Source organism: Lactuca saligna, chromosome 7 (assembly GCF_052625555.1).
Source record: "Lactuca saligna cultivar CGN05327 chromosome 7, ASM5262555v1, whole genome shotgun sequence".
NCBI classification, from domain to species: domain Eukaryota; kingdom Viridiplantae; phylum Streptophyta; class Magnoliopsida; order Asterales; family Asteraceae; genus Lactuca; species Lactuca saligna.
In genome coordinates, this window is record NC_136423.1 from 158,853,138 (window position 1) to 158,871,331 (window position 18,194).

The following is an 18,194-nucleotide window of genomic DNA, read 5'->3' on the forward strand; positions in this document are numbered from 1 at the left end:
TTGGCATGACATGGCTTATGGATCTCTTTACCTCGCTAAGTCTAAGTGTAATAGTATGTATTTTGTTTTAATTACATTATCTAAGTAATAGTCACTTATAAGAAAATGTTATATCATTATATGTTGTTTTCAAACTTTTGTGCAACTAAACATCCTTATTATTATACAAAATGCCCACTGATTTTTGCATGTTTTGGATTTCCAGATGTCCTCTCTCACTATATACGATGGTTACCAAGCTAACAACTATTTTTCAAAATATGCATCTTGGTTTATAATTATTTGAGGATGTATCTACAAACTCCTTATGGCTATCAAGTATTAGGGTACCAAATCCAAATATGTAATCCCCTTAGAGATTTTCACACTCAACCTTGTGAATGGCAAAAACGTATCTTAAATTTTTGCGATAAAATGGATTGTGAAGTTTTATTATGTTGGTTCCTAGAAAGGGTTGTCATTGATCAATTTGTGCGTAGGGTTGCACCAAGACCCGGTCAACTCATATCGAAAAGGCAATTTGCACAAATTGCATGGGGTACACGAAAAAAGTGGGGTCCATTTGCATGTTATATTATTATTTGAACATATTTGAGTTTTTATAATTACTAGTTTTTGCATTAGATTTTTTGTTTCCTTGGAAATATATGAGTTAGTTTCACTAATAATCGTTAGAAAATACAACTAAACCACATGATGATCATACTACAAATGACCAACATAAATTGAAATTAACATAAAAATTGTAATATGGAATTAGTAGTCCGGAATTTTGGAATATACTTTGAAATACCATGTTTTGTACAATATACTCATTTTACCAAAATAAAAAGTTGTTAAAAAGGACAATTATATTTGTTAGATTACTTATTTTTTTCAATGTTTAGATATAATTTTGAGATTTATAACCCGTATTCAACTCACTAAGCTTCCTAACGTAGCATTTTATTTTGACAAGTGTTGGGTTGATAAGACATACTAACGCAAACCAAGAGATGCGACGTAGTTACATGAAGAATTTAGAGGAAGGACATTATTGATAATGTTAATGTCTATATGTCATTTATATTAACCTCATTCATTTGGTCAACTTGTTATGTTTTAAAAGTTTGGTAAACGGGGAATTCCGCATTGCAAAAGAACCTAATAAATGAAAATCAATTTTACCACATGTTATATTCTCATTGAATTTAACACATATTATTTTCTAAGAGTTTTTGAATTTTTTTTTTTTTTTCACTTGTCATTTTTTTGTATTTTTTATTTTCTTAAATTTAACATCCATATTCTAATGAAATTTATATATGTAAAACAGATCATTCTATTTAATTTCATAAAAAATGTTCTACAACATTTCAAATATTTTACATTATATATTAAATTACTTACTTTATTTATTATATTCAGTGTATTTATTTAAAATTATTACTCTAAAAAATATGTAATGGTTATATATTTATATTAAACTTTTTTTATAAACCCGTATAATACACAAGTCTCACACATAATAAATAAATAAATAAAAATCATTAAAGAGTGTTTTACATTGCTAACTCAAACTAACGCATACAAGAGTGTATGAGTTTCATTTTGTCATTCATCAAATATTTAGAGTTTGTAAGCCTCATTTATTGTTAGAATTTGATATATTTTTATGAAATAGAAAACTAATTTACTTATGAAAAAGTCACTATCTTACCCCTAGGCCAAAGACCATTAGTAATAACCTAAGATTGAATAAGGTGGTCTTCAATAAGTATGCAGAGTAACATAGTACATAAAGCAACTTTGGCCAGTTACTAAGCTTTCTCTAAATATCATCATATATTAGTGACAGGATCACATCATGTTCTTCAAAATGATCCGACTCAAGATCAGTTTTGAAAAATTAAATATTCTCAAAAACCCAGATATTATGCTTGAGTTAGCACGCAATGGGAAAATTGCGTTAATCCTAGATGTTCAATTACAATTGTTTGTTGTTGATTCTCTTATAACATGGAACAGTAGGAAACAACGAAATGTTTCAACACATCCACTCATGAAACTATATGTGCTAAACGTCTTACACGATTCCTATCCACATTGATTATTTGTATGAAAGACTTTTCATGTTTAATGTCTTTTAGTGATGGATAAGAAATGTTAATCTTAACCTGAAAGATGAAACGGAAAGTTTAATAGTAGTTTCTTATGTTGAATTTCAGGATTAAGACTGGTTAGACTGGATGCAAATAAAAAAGACAAAAAAAAAAACATGGAAAGCATTTGTAATTAGAATGGAAAAGCAAACAAATGACAAATCTCTAAAAATGAATGTACACAAAGGCAAGACTTTTCTGAAATTAAAACCTAACCATCACCAATTCTTCTTCACCATGCGAAATGCATATAACCTACCTACCACCACATGACTACACCATCCATTAACTAATAATAACTATACCAGCAATCTCAAATGTCAAACCATAACAAATCAAACCCTACTCCAATACATCCAACACCAATATCACGCAATTCGATAGTTGTAGACTTACACAGCAAGTCTACAACTATAACCGTCTGAACAAATGGAGATAGTTCTCCATCTGATCAGACGGTTATATGTCCACGAAAATGGACAGGTCTACCGCTATTACCGTGCTCCAAAGTCCCACAAGTGAATAGTGTTATCGCTACTACAAGCCGCCAAATACCTCTCATCGGCAACCATAGCTGTGATATCCCCTATCCTCTCTCTAAAAATGTACAAATACTCCCCATGATCCAACTCCCAAACCCTAATACCACCCCTAGTACTAATAAATGAGTAACCACCATTCATGCAACCCAACAACGCACCTCTAGCCAGAAACCTACAAATCTCCTCCAAACTACCCACATGGCGTACGTTAGCTACACCCCTAGTATTTACGAACACAAGAGCCTTATCATACGCATCAGCAGCCCCGACGTTTATATCTCCCACGACCTCCTCTTCCTCCTCCCCAACATTTATAACTCTCATAACCTCCTCCTCCCGTAAAGTTATCTGGTTTCTTAGATCAAATACTAAAACTTTACTGCTCGTGAAACCAACGGCCAGATCTTCACTTGCGATTCGGATCCGGCCAATATGCTCCGTCAGATCGTTCAGTAAGCTCCACCCGATTACAGCGTCCGGGTTGGTTAATGTGCCTCCGATGTGTACAAGCTCTTCGGTGTTACCATTTCGCACGTGAAATGCACGATCTGGAAGACCTAAGAATTGATTTTTTTTTTTTTTTTTTTTAAATTCGAGATATTAATCTGATTGTAGTGAAGAAATTGAAAAAAGAATGTATTTGAATTACCTGCGTAAAGGCCGATCCACCACTGGTTACAACCGGCGAAATCGACAAGGACACCGTCGGTGACGACGTCACCCAAGTGTGCCCGCCGTGTGGCGCCGGGAACGTTGATAGATGCGACGTGGATATCGCCATCGAGGGAGGCGAAGATGAGACGGTCATCGGAAAAGAAGAGTCCACAGACGGCGCGGGAGAAGGGGCCGAGATGGTTGCGTTGGTGTGGGTGGAAGGTGGAGAGGTGGAACCTTGTGGGGAGGTGGAAGAGGCGGACTGAGCCATCGGAAAAGCCTGCGGCGAGGAGGTAGTCGGAGAGGGCGAGGCGGTGGCAGGAGAGGCCTTCGTTGGTGTTGTCGTCGTTTGGAGGGAAGTGGAGTGTGGTGTAGATACACCGCCGGAGACGGAAGTTTCTGGCAGTTCGGTGGCGGTAAATGTATTCTTCGTGCCAAGTGAGGTGGAGGAGGTGGTGTCGATGCCAGATTCGTCGGGTTAGGTTCTGCCATAGGAGGTCAGACTGAGAGACAGTTCGCCATGTTCTACAAACCTGCAATAATCACATAAAATAATATCTAAAATATCGTATAATAATTAACAAACACGAGGCACTTTTGGAATATAAATCCTACATAAAATGAAGCATTAGGAAGACCATTTTGATTAGTTATATTAGTTTATATAGGATGAAATTAAATAATTTGGAACAACAAAAGTATGCGATAACTGTTTAATTAATACTTTATTATTTTAGTGTTTGACAATACATAAGAATATGTGTAATAAGAAAAATAACTTAACCATTTTCAAACACACTTCACTAAAACATTTTACTAAAACTAAAAGAAAGTATGAAATATCTATCGCCGGACTAGAAGCCCTTTTGTATGAGATATCGGTTTAAAACTAACCTATGTATTTCAATCTTTTTCCGTGTTAATATGAAGAAAAAAAAAAAAAAACAATCATGCAGTCAATACGAAACTAAAAAGAATCATTAATTCATCAGTATCTAAAGATAATAAGTTAATAATTTTTTATTTAGTGTTTGACAATATATAATAATATACCTAATAAGAAAAATAACTTAACCATTTTCAAACACACTATTTTTTATTCTACTATTAGGGTGTAAAATATACTTAACAACGTTTAATCTCAGAAATTATTTTATTTTTCATTCTATTTTATAAAACAAAAAATATTCCAAATATGTTGTTTTCTCAAACTTATAGATTTTCATAAATATCTTTTAAATTTATTCAGTTTTACAAATTTGGTTAGAAAAAGTTGTTACAAAAACTTTAAGTTTATTAGAATTGGTATTATATATATATATATATATATATATATATATATATATATATGTGTGTGTGTGTGTGTTTAGAAAAAAAAAGACTTATAAAAATGCAAGCAAGTTATATATATATATATATATATATATATATATATATATATATATATATATATATATATATATATATATATATATATATATATATATATATATATATGGCAATTAAAGTTTTGTAAATTATATTATGGTGCTATAAATAATAAACAAATTATCAAATTTCAAATACATTTCAAATAAATATTACATTTAAAATATGACATGATAATTAAATTAAATTAAAGTATATAAACTCAAAACTAAAACAAGTTAAATAAATTAAATATATTCAAAATCAAAATCAAACTCAGAGGGTTAAATATAATAAATGAAACTCATAGTTTATAAAAATAAAGTAAGGAATAGTGGTATTCCTAATTTGGAGTAAAACCACCATGATTCCAAAAGATGTGTCATGGCGCGCACCAAGACAAGTTAGCGACGCGTTGCGCACAAAAAACATGCCAAGTCGTTAAAGCATATTTTGGTGCGAGTTTTTTCAAGGCGCTAGTTTTTTTTTTTTTAGAGATATTCATGACACCATGTTTAGAGTGTCTTTGGAGATGCTTTAAATAAGTCATCAAATACAGAGAAAATTATATATATATATATATATATATATATATATATATATATATATATATATATATATATATATATATATATATTAAAACTCCTTGTTAAAGTCATTAAATATTTATGAAAATTTTGTATTAGACATTTTAAAGTGGTTTTGTGGTATTATTTTTTGAAACTTCTTATTACCAATATTAAACCATAAGAATTCCAACGAGCACTTCGAAATAACAAAACCCCAAACTCCATATAAATTTATGCTTCGCAAAAGCATCTTTAATTTTGTGAGATTTGGGTTCTACCAAAGACACTTTTTCAAATTTAGGATTCAAAACTGTTGTACAAAATTCTACTACTCTCCAAATTTTAAAATTTTAACTACTAATTCTACATCCAAGCCTCCATTTCAAACTAACAATTCTGATATACTTGTGTTTCATAGTCCTTATCACGCAAACTATGAATATGCAAAAAGGAACTATAAAACTCAACTTGTTGTCATTTAAAGTAACTGGAATTTTTATAACCATTAAAAGGGATTAAACATGTTATCGAATTCAAATCTATTGTTTCATAATGCACATTTGCATAAGATGACTTTGATATCGATCAAGATGAATGGTTAGAGGTCAAGGAGCAGAGTGTGTTACCAAAACTGTTACGTTGCCTTTTCATGGACAACCATGACGTCGAATCAATTATCATATCAAAGGCAGCTAGACAGTTTTCATATCGAGAATTCGCTCTCAAACCATCGAAACCATTGTTGTAGGGAATTGTTTGTGGATTCCTTCAACTACTCAAAATACAATTTTGCGTATTTTCTTGTGGCTAAGAATTTAACTGTTCATTTTACAATTATTGTGGGGAATTGTTTGTGGATTCCCAACTAGTATTAACATGGAGCAAATTGATTTCAAGTAAAGTGATCAATCGATTTTACAACTATCCAAATGATTTGATCAATCAACACTCCCTTTTCAACCCCATTTCCCAACACAACTTATATAGTGCCATGGGACCAATACAAGTTATATAGTGCCATGGGACCAAAGAAGCATATAGAAGAGATAGGGAGGAAACTTATGTTAAAATCAAGCATGAGTTTCCCAACATAGTTTTATACCAGTTATTTTCTACAAAGATATTATTGGTTATTAATATATGATAATGACAATGACAATGAGAGGTTACTAGGTAATTAATTGTATAGTTATATATAAATTATAAAGAGAATTTCAGATTTTTTTTAAAATTTGAAGTATATATTTACTTATGCTTTTATTTTTAAAATGTTTGTTTTAATTATATAACTAATTCGAATTAATTATATCCGAATTATTTATTTGGTTATATTTGTTTAATAATAAACGAAAAGAACAAGAGAAATGTGTAAAAAAACTAATAAATATAAGGAATGTTCTCTAAAATCTAAATAAGTTTGTATTATTTGTTCTGAAGAAAATAGTGTTACGACTGCTGATGTTCTTAATATTTTCATTTTATACAGACTTTTCACTAAAAATAGGGTCATGAACAGAGTCTCATCTACAATTTACATTTTATAAGGTCTATTAATTTTCTTTTGAGACGCCAAATCTTGAAATCCAATGTTTTACCCCATTGACTATGGTTGTCAAAATCACGATTCTGATCGTAGGATCGTACGATCCTAGGTATGAAAAACGATCGAGATCTCAAAAGGATCGTATTTAGGGTAGAATCGCAGGTAGGATCGTAAGATCGTAGATAGGATCGAGGTCCGATCAGATCCTACCTTCCTTTGATTTTTTTTTTTTGCAAATAATTTTATTTTACCACTTTATGTCTTTTACCATTTATCATTTTGTATATTATACCTTATGGCTAATATTTTGAAGTTTTTATAGCTTTTGAACGAAAAATTGAATGTTTGAAATATTTTTCATGATTAAAAATTATAAATTAAAATTATATTTTATTTTGTGAGATTTTAGAATCCCGATCCCGATCTTGCAAACCCAAAAACGATCCTAAGTAGGATCCCGATCTTGAGAACATTGTCATTGACGTATTCACTATGAATATATCGTTTAACTTCATATCCATAAATTATCAAATAACCAATACATTTTTATTATAAGAAAAATACTATTAGTAAGAAAAAATTGTTGACCGGTTTAAATCATGGTGGTCATGAATGAGTATATATGAAGTTTAGTGGGGCCTATTAGAATTAATTAAAAGAGTAAGATACTCCTTTTTAGAAATTATTATAATATAATATAGTGGAGAGGAGTGGAGAAAAGAAAAGAAAACAAAATTGGAATTGATAAGATAGAAAGACTTTAGCAGCATGGGGGATATATCCTATGACAGAGAGAGAGAGAGATATAGAGAGTTCATGCGCTATTACAGGCATGCAGAAAGCTAGTAAGAGAAAGAAAAAAAAAAGAGCGAGACACAATATGATGGGAAGAAGAGTTGCTTTAATGAAACAAATTCTTTGTCTATATATTTAACCTAGAGAGAGAAATAGAAAGAGCGTCTGCTCGGGGAATAAGAAAAGACAGCTTTTGTTGCTGTATTGTATATGCATTTGTAGATCACCTGAGACCTATATACCTAACTCCTAATCGTAGGCGTAGTAGTTGTAGTAGTAGCCTCTTCCTTTTTTTTATTTTTATTTTAACTTTAAGTATCCTTTCGTCTTGTCCTCTTATTCTGCTTCTTATTTATACATTAAGTACACCATCAAACCCAGGACTGCATCCCTCTACTACTGCACTCACTATTCATTAGTCGTACTCATCAACCACCCTCATAAAAATCCTCACAACTCTCGTTCTCTCTCTCTCTCTCTCTCTATACTAATATAATAATAATAATTTTTCTAACTCTATTTCTATATATATATTCAAATTCAAATAAATTTGACACTCGTTTATTTACAATGTTGTAAAAGGGAATGTTATTTACATGTTAAAAACTTATAATATAAATTTAGTTAAGATAATGAAGTATAAAAAATGGTTATGTTAAAAAGGACACATGCATGTCAGAAAATTTAACATCTAATTGGGAGAAAAGAAAAGTCTTATGTACAATTTTGGACTGTGAAAAAGCTGCTGGTATTCTTTTTATTTACATGAGTTATCTTTTACTAGTAAGCAAAAGTCAAAAGTTTATTGAGAGGTTTTTCCTTTTCAAATAACATTTATTTTTTTGACATGTTGCCTTATATTATATTAAAAGGAAAAAGTAACTCAATTTTGTAATGAGAGCTATTTAATGATCTAGAAGTCGATTATATAGGTTTTTTTAATAAAAGATGTATATAACATGTAATTTTTTTCCTTTGCATTTGTTCTATTAGACTTTACAAAAATCGAAACAAGCAACGTTGTAATAGGATTATAAATAGTCTTTTAGCATAATGAAAAGTACAAATGTCCTTCAAAAATTGTCCATTACATTACATATGACAGATACGAACAATTTCTTTTATAATTTCAATGTAATTGAATAATTCCATTCATTTAATAGATTCCATCATACCATATATTACCTAAACAATGTGCAACCTTTCCTTATCGCATGATTTGCTAACATTTATGTTAGTGTTAGAAAAATCCTAACAGAAATTCACAAGTTTTATTTTTCAACATAAATGTCCCAATTTCTTAATATTTTGTTATTTTGTTTAAATTAACGGAAAAGCCTTCAAAATTCTTAAAAGAAAAAGATTAACCACGTATAACCTTTTTTTCTTTAAAAAAATAAAAGTTGAGCCTTTTTTATTTTTCTAAGGTTTCTAAGGATAAATCCTAGTTTCTACTTCCATTCTTATAAGTATAAAGTTTTTGATGTTTCCTAGATTTGGGTTTTATAATTTTTATTATGTGTAATTTTTGTATGTATAGTCAAATCCAACTTTATGTTTATAAAGAATATTTCATTTGGTAAAAGAAAATCAGTATAGCATAGGATAGGAGTCCTATAAAATCAAACGAAGGATGGGGGACAGGAACATAAGGTACACAAATAAAGTACAACCCCGGATGATATTGATATATAAAAACCGTAGCTTTCACCTTATAAATATAAATAAATAAATAAAAACATACTCATATGATAATAAACTATAAAATAAACATCCATTCTGTTTCGTGTGTCCCAAAAACAACACAAAAAGGCAAAAAGGCAGCAACAAATAGGGATAAATGCCAAATTTATATGAAAGCGACAAAGTGTGGGTCTTATTTTGTGTTGGAGATAGATCTATAGTCAAACTTTTGACCTCGCTTTCTAAAAGTTCTCATCCTTTTTCAATAAACTATTTACTGCATGCATCTTTTTTAAGCTGTGTCTTTACAACCGAGTGATTCTATGCTTAAAGGATAATAATCTTTAAGTTATTTTATGGTGCAAATATTTACTATAACCTATATATAATTATAAATAATTACATTAAAAGATGAAAAAGACAAAAAAGTCTCTTGGGTTATGATCCTGAGTGGAAATGGCCAAAAACTATATTGTCAAAAGCCTTTGAATAACTTTTTTATTCTTTCATTCCCAAGAAAGTAGTGGCAAAAAGCTCCCAAAAAAAAAAAAGAAAAAAGTATTGTCTCTCTTTGGAAAGAAGAGACTAACCTGCACCTTCCCATCTATCAACTTGCAATTAATTAACCCTACAAATCCCACACATGTCACGCCGAAACCCCATCATTTCATCTCTTTTAAAGATAATCATAAATAAGTATCAAATCATCTAATTACAATGCTTTAATTTTGTTATTATAAAAAGTATAATCATACTTCTTATAATTTTATAATATTTTTATTATATAATAATAATAATATAATAAGAATATTACATCTAATATTCTTATCTAATATTCTTAGTATATTATAATAAATTCTTAATATATTATAATAAGAATAATATACTTTTAATTTCTTCGAAAGAATAAATAATATTCTTATTATATTATTATAATAAGAATATTATCTTTTTGATTCCTTCAATAGAAAGAAGTATTTTTGGAAAGGAAAAGGGTGTAAAAATCATAACTAGCTTGGTATACGTGTATGTTATATAGTACAGAAAATAAATAAAGTATACAACTAGATCAACAGAAGGATCTGTGCTCAGAGACCTAATACGAACTAGTACAAACATAAAAACGACCCAATATACATTTTCTCTTCTTAAAAAAAAAAAGGACGCATTAAAGGAGTTTACGAGTTTTACATTTTTTTTTTATTTTGTTAATCTTCTTCTACGAATAATTCTGTAGGGTTTGTTTTACTTTTACTACTAGTAGAAATGTCAAATTTCTTAATATAGAAATAATATAACAGAAGATATATAAGCTTTGGGTCCGATGGAATTTTTTTTTTTTAATGGTATATGCCCATGCTGAAACAGTGGAACTCAACTCAATGTCATTCCAAATTTTCTGAATCAAATCATTGAATAAAAAAAAGAAGGAAAACCCCTCTCCTTGATCTGACCATACTATACCAGTCTAGGAAAAAATTAATTGTTGCTTTCAACAGGGGTGAAGCTTCAGATTACAAGGAAGAAATGACAAATTAGTGTAGAATTTTGAACAACCACATTTGAAAACGCTATTAAATTAGGTTTTTCTCTTTCACTTTTTGCAGAAAAATTAATTCTTAGTTCTGAATCATACTCATCAAACAGTTGGAAACGTGGAACAATTTGAAGTTGACGGAGATTGTGTACTTTTTACGAACATCGATCACTATTTGTTTTACGTAATTTTCATGTTCAATCGAAGATGCTTTTCACTTTGAAATACTATTTCTAGGTCTAAATCAAAACGAAGATCAAAACAGTAGTGATAAAAAGCTAGCAATGTAAGCAATGAAAATGGCTCTGCATGAATGATGAATGATGAGCCCTCATCGAGAAAACAAAGTGCTGAGTTCAACGATCGATTATGCACATCAGTAAAAAAAATTCAAAAACTGCAACATATGATTCACCTGATGCACCAACATTGACTAATGTAAACCTCTAAAACGATTGAAACAACGATGAGATGAGATTTTACCTGAAAGAGATTGGTGAGAGCAGGAGCAACGGCGAGGCGACCGAATGAGAGAGCGGCGTCGATCGCGATTTGAGTAGCTAAAGCTTCAAGGAAAGGCTCCGGCCATACGGCGTTGTTGAAGCGTTGACGAGAATGCGATGGTCCTTCAAACTCTCCACCACCGCCATTTCCACCGTCTCCTCCGTCGTGTGACGAAGAAGACGAGGGCGTTGACATGTGGTTTGTTTGTTTGTTATCAGTTTTACACAGAGAAAGAAAAATGTAACGGAAAAGTTTACCAGAAAATTAAGTGGAGGAGGAGGAGGAGGGGCCCAAGATACACAATAGCCTTTGCGTGTGTATATATATATGAAAGAAATTAGTTTTTTTTTGGCAATACGCAATGTATTTACCATTTAAATCCATTTCACTATGTAATAAACCAATTATAAAATTTATATTTTTATATTTGGTTTTGTCAATTTGTTATTTGTATTAATATTATCGTTATTGTGATCAAAAAAGTAAGTGAGAAAGCAATAAAGGTTTAGATTCAGCATAAAGTGAAAGTACGTATGTGAATATATGGATTTGATGCAGTTATTGTATCATAGTCATTAAATGTCGCTTAAACATAAAGAATATACGTAATGAATAAAAATAAATACAAGAAAACGTAAAGGCATTTTAATATTTAATTTTAAATAAAAAGGTATAAAAGTTTTGTTTGTTATTTTGTTTTATTTTTAAAAAATATCGATTGAACTTATATAAAAAGAAACATAGTTTCAAAGTTTTTCAATTCGGTTTAGATGTGCTTTTTATACGGAAAAAAAAGTTGTATTTTAGAAATTAGGCGTAAGTTTTGGTGTTTCAAAGATGTACGATTATTTGTTTTATAAATAGTTTTTTTGAAAACAATACAATTTTAATCAATAAAAAATAATTGAATAACATCGGCTGCTAGTAATGGGAATCGCCAAGACCCTCATTAGCACAAGCCAAATACCGCCCCTGGGGCTCGCTAAGGGACTTGCTAAGAAGCAATCGCCAAAGGTATAACAAGAAGAGAAAGAAAATGGAGATGATGAGTTTTGATTGGTTCTTGTTATTTTTTTTCTTTTTCAAAATTAAATATATTTATTAAAAATCACACACTACCATTATTTATCGTTTTCAATGTAAACATATTAAGATTACATGGCAATAAAAAACTGATGTATCTAAAAAAAAAAAAAACTACGTGACAATGTGATATTAATGCTACCATTCATATTAAACTTAATAAGGTATTTATATGGTAAAATGAAGTATCTTTGTAACCAATCTCTAAACTAATCTTATATTATTAAAATATTTAATCAATTAAATCTATACAAGAATGACATTATTTTGTAGTTTTAGATCCGGCTTAGGTATTTCAACTTAAATTGAAACTCTAATGAGTATTTCATCAAAAAGTCATTAATCTATGTAATAATATATATCATTTGATCTTATTTGAAAATGAGTTTATGTGGTTAATTTGAAACTCATAAACCATATATTAATGAAATGTTGATTTAAAACTCTATAAAATGAAATTAATTTCTGATCTAGCTTGCAATTATGACTTGTTTATGATGTCTGTGAAACTAACTAGCTTTGTTTTACTTTTTTACATATAACACACAAAAGTTAGTGTACTTGTCAATTCGTGGTATAGTTTAAGCAAGCAGGGTATCAAACACAAGGAACAATAAATATAAAACTAACTACTAGGATTATCTAAATAAAAACAAGTAATAAAAGGAGGGTTTTCTCTAGTTTTACAAGACTTGAAACTTAAATACTCAACTAACACTTAAAGAAAACAGTTAACAGCTAAGCAAATAAAATTCAACTAAATTCAATGATAAATGAGACTTCTGTTTAGGTTTTATTCATTTGATTTTATGGTAAATGCAATGGATTATTTTTTTTCATTGGCTACCCATTAAGGTGATTAGGTGCACGTTCGATATTACTAATCCTTAGAAAGCAGATTAATTTTAGTAATGGTCAGTTTTCTAAATTAATGAATTTCCTAGCTTATTGGTTCGGGTTAAGTAAGACTTGTAGTGTTTAATTAAATTAATAATTCAGTTAACCTCTTGTTGATGGTTTATCACACAAGTTCATACATTAATTTACCCATTTTCTAGTTAACCATAGTTTCACAATCGTTATTCCTAGGCACATGACAATGTTTTCATATAGATCACATGAGGTAAGCAATTAAGAGATGTTCATGCAGCTTAATTACTTGCTAATTAATAGAAAATAGTTGTGGTTAATGCATAAGGTTATTTAACAAGCTTAACAAAACATGTCACACCCCCAAACCAGAATGGCGGAATCGTTCGAGGGCGGATGACTTCATGTAGTATCATAACAGTTTGAGTAAATAGTAAAGAAAGAAAACACATCCACCATAAATATAATTTAAAAAGTTACATTGTTGCAGGTGATACATGTTTCAAAATAAATTACAATATGATTATTAAATAAGTTTTTGAAACTGATGCCTTAGCATCCCTTCCCCAAAAGTTGGTGCTTACCTGTATTACTGAATCCCTGAGAAATACAAGCAGTTTTGAAAAAAAGTACCAACAATTAAGTTAGTGAGTTCATAAGCGTTTTTGTATTTGAATTGTATGCCTTTATGTATAAAATGACTGAGTTTGCTTCTAGAAAGTCCAATATTTTCCATAAATGTGTGGTAGTTTCAAAAGTTCCAAAATCTGAAACGTATAAGTATTTTCCATACCTAAAATTGTGTAAGTAGATTTATATATGTATATATAATCACTAAGGCATATGTTGGAAGTAGATATGAAAGAAGACTGTCATGAATGTGTTTGTAGATTGTCTAAAAGTTTTTAGACATAACAATAGTTTGTTGCAAAGTTCATGAGTGCTTATGAATTATGATTTGAGCATTGGAATAAACCTGCGTTTGTTGGTATCAATTCATGAAATTTTATCTCGAGTGATCGCAAAGCGATAATATCTTATAGTCTTTAAACTTAGAGATACGGTTATTGTTTGTTGGTTGGTTATGCATTGATGATGTGTAAACGCATTAGTAACTTGATGTTATAAAATACATTGTTGTTCATGATTTAATTAGTAAATAGTAGATGCATATGAGTCGGAGTTAATATGTTCCTTTTATTCTAAGAGAATAAAGGTGATATATTGGCCACTCGATGATTTGGTTTGACTTATGTGTCGAGCCCGGTCAGAACAAAGTTGATGTGTTCGACTAAGTTCTATGTCGAACGAATGAGAGATCGAGAAACAAAGTGCTGAACAATAAGTATTGTAAGCATGATATCTAGAAAATAGGATTATACGATCCCTTATCTGAAGGAGAGGTTACTGAGGAGAGGTTACTGATCAGAGTTGACAGCGACGTATAAGAGCTACGATTGCTATTTGGATCCTGAAGTCACATGTGAGATATAGTTGCTAGACTTATCGAAGTGTGAGACTGTTGGATTAGTGTCTAAGTCCATAACTATAGTTGGTATGTACTTGACCCGATTGTGCATGGTCCTTTTGGGTTGCCTTCACTAAAGCAACTTGACAAGGTTATTTAGGAGAGAGAAGATATTATAATTTATTAATATATTATAAGAATAATATATTAAAGGATAAATCATATTATTTAATTAATATTGGTCATTAATTAATTAGAAATTAATTTGGTGACTAAAAGAGATTAACTGATTAAAGGGGCTGAAACAGTCAATCGTGTGATAGTTGAGTTTTGGGCCGGGAAACCTAATGGACTAAGGGGGATAGTTGAGTTTTGGGCTGGGAAACCTAATGGACTAAGGGGGAACGAAATTATCATGGGGATCCATCATATTTTCGTCCAAGGCCCTATTCCAGAAGGTTCCATGAGCTGCTTGGTGACTAAGTTGTCCATTAGGGTTTAGACTGAAACCCTAGCAGCCTATAGTATAAATAGAGGCCCTTGCTTGCAATTTTCGGCCACCTTGACTCCAAGAGAAACCCTAGGCCGATTTTAGCATCCTCTCTCCTCTCTCATAATAGCCTTCTTTCTTGTGTGGTGTTTGTGAACCATTAGAGGAGTTACAATTGTGACTCTAATGTCAAGATCAAGAATAATTAAAGGATTTCAAGCCAATTGAAAGAGGTAATCACTTAGATCTGTTCTTATAATGTTAATTTCGAATTATGCATGCTAGATCTAGGGTTACAAGTCTTGGATGATTACATGTACAATAGAGAAGCCTAGATCCAAGCTTTAGGGTTTTGCATGAGCATATAGGATGTTCGTTTGCATTAAAACCATCAGTATCAAGGGACTTAAGTTGCTTAAATAGGGGTTCAACCCTAAAATTCAGGGTTTTGGAATCAACGTGAGTACACCCTGCATATATTATGTACGCCCAACATAATACATGAAATCCCCATGTCCACTTTAATGATTTACACCCAACGTACACATAGAGTACACCCCGCATAAGGATGAAATTTGCAAGAAATTGATAATTTTGAGTTGATAATGAAAATACCTGGGAAACGGATGTTACAACTCTCCACCACTTGAATCAAACTTCATCCTCGAAGTCTGTCGCTACAAATAACTATGGGTAATTCTCCCTCATCTCCTTCTCAGGCTCCCACATACACTCTAAGCCTTTCCGGTGCTGCCATTACACCTTCACCAAGCTCACCACCTTGTTTCGCAAGGTGTTACATCCCAAAAAACATAGAAATTTATAATTTTCAAAAGCAACCCATTTTAACCATAAAGTGTTTACAAAAAGCATAATTTCAAAAGTATAATCATAATTAGAATATCCCAAGATCCAATATCAAAAAAGCAGGAAGATGTGTATGATAACACCTTCGCTTTCCCATGATCATGAAACATCCAAATTTTTCAATAAATTGTAACTTTTAAAAAACAACCCATTTCTTCCATAAAGTGTTTACAAAACCAATAAGTATTATTCAAAATCAGAGTATCCCAAGATCCAATGTCATCAAAACAGGAAGATGTGCACGATCACACCTTCACTTTTCCACAATCCTTTAAAGTACCTGGATGTTACAATTTGGTATTAGAGCCCTGGTTTGAGTGAATTGGATGAACATTCGTGTGAATCCAGACTAAAACTAAGGATCTGTGAAAGATTTCAAATTATTTTCAAATTAAATTTAAATTATTTCCAAAAGTAACCAATGAATGATGAGATGTGTACAATTAGCCGAAGCAAGAAAGTATACCGCAAGTTACGACATTGTTACTTGTTTATGATGATTATGATAGAACTGCATGCTAGTGACAGGCTAGGGATCTTCAAAAATTACATGATAGAAAATTTCCTGATGTATGATTCTTTATAGCCTAGGAAGACTTCTTATATGTTAGATGAAATCGACATCCTTACTGTAGTTGCTTAGTGTGTGCATCATAGTTGTACATAATTAAGATTCTATAGCCCGAGAATGTTTGGTTTAGCTTTATTTCATGTTCTTGTCTGATAAAGGGCTTAGGGTAGATTCAATTATCCGACTATCTATGGGGTCCAACATTATGTATGATTAGCATGCACGAGTGGCTGCAGGGTTGGTGGAAATTTCATGAGTAGGTGCAGTTCACAGTAGGTCAGCGTGAAGAATGATTAGCTAGTCTTGAGAGAGGAAGGACATGATGAAGTTGTATCCTAGATGTTTGGGCCTAGAGGTTGGGAATTTTGTATAAGGGTCTGCCTAATTTTATTTTGTCTTAGTGTCAGTCGACTCCACTGCTCAAATGGTGCTTGCTTTTGTGCTTTGTGGGATTCATAATGATGTGAGTTAACTATAAAATGAATACATTAATAACATGATACGAAGGTTAAATAATATTAGAGTGAAGGATTTGGTCCTATTGCGCAACTCTCGTCTGAGTCTAACCGTTGTAGGTTGAGTCTTTTAGTCGAAAGATTATTTAAGTTTTGTTGTATGTATTTGTACTCATGAAGTGGTTAGCTGACATTAATAGGGGTTCTTCAGAAGCTGATGGCATAGGGGTGGGGAATCTTAAGAGAGCCTAGGAAGTGCTTTAGTGTAGTTGCTATATTAATTAACAAGTGTTGGAATTACTATTATGAGTAGGTAACTTAGAGGACTCATGATGAATCTTGAGGAAAGTATGGATATGTATGGAAGGTAGTATTGGGACCGTACTACTGGAAGCACGTGATCCATACTCGAATTGAGGGAAGTCATGAGGATTCTAAGGAGTTGGTTGAGGATGAAATGCATGATCGGTACCATGATTCGTGACAGTGTTACTATATTTGCCTATCTTTTGGTTATGGTTGTTCAGAATGAGGATAAGTCTAGTGCTTGTTTGGTCTTTAGTGGCCACGTCAGTTTGGGTTTGAATGGTACAGCCCTAGGCGAGTTAAATGTTTTTGAGATCTTAAGAGTCTTGCTCAAGTAGTTACAATTGAGTAACATGACTCAAGAAGGAAGCGATTATCGTGATCGGATCGAGGATTTCGGTCGGAGAATGAGTTATTGGAAAATAGATAGGAATGTCACTATCTATGGTGTGGATTATGTATTTATAGTTTTTTGAGTTTGGAGGAAGGAGTGAGCAGGCATGTGACATTTAGGGTTGGGATGTAAACCCAACATGAGACTAATTGGCTATGCTCTTTGGTGGCATCATGATAGTGTGAGAATGCACAGGAGGATTCTTGTGGTATGGATTCCTTGAGATGAGACCAATGGTATGCTTCTTGGTATATAGGTAGGTCAGGTGCGAGCTGATGGTTTCTGAAACATCCCAAAAATACAGTACAAAATTTT

General features: G+C 31.5%; 1 protein-coding gene across 1 annotated transcript; it reads right to left on the reverse strand.

The window, feature by feature from the left end:
- Positions 1-2,253: 2,253 nt before the first annotated feature.
- Positions 2,254-11,660, reverse strand: SAP (Transducin/WD40 repeat-like superfamily protein). The gene is made up of 3 exons (XM_078963005.1): positions 11,355-11,660; positions 3,333-3,870; positions 2,254-3,240 (listed from the first exon to the last, which is right to left on the reverse strand). The coding sequence occupies exons 1-3, from the start codon at positions 11,568-11,570 to the stop codon at positions 2,636-2,638; spliced, it is 1,359 nt and encodes a 452-aa protein (XP_078819131.1). The 5' UTR covers positions 11,571-11,660; the 3' UTR covers positions 2,254-2,635.
- Positions 11,661-18,194: the final 6,534 nt, after the last annotated feature.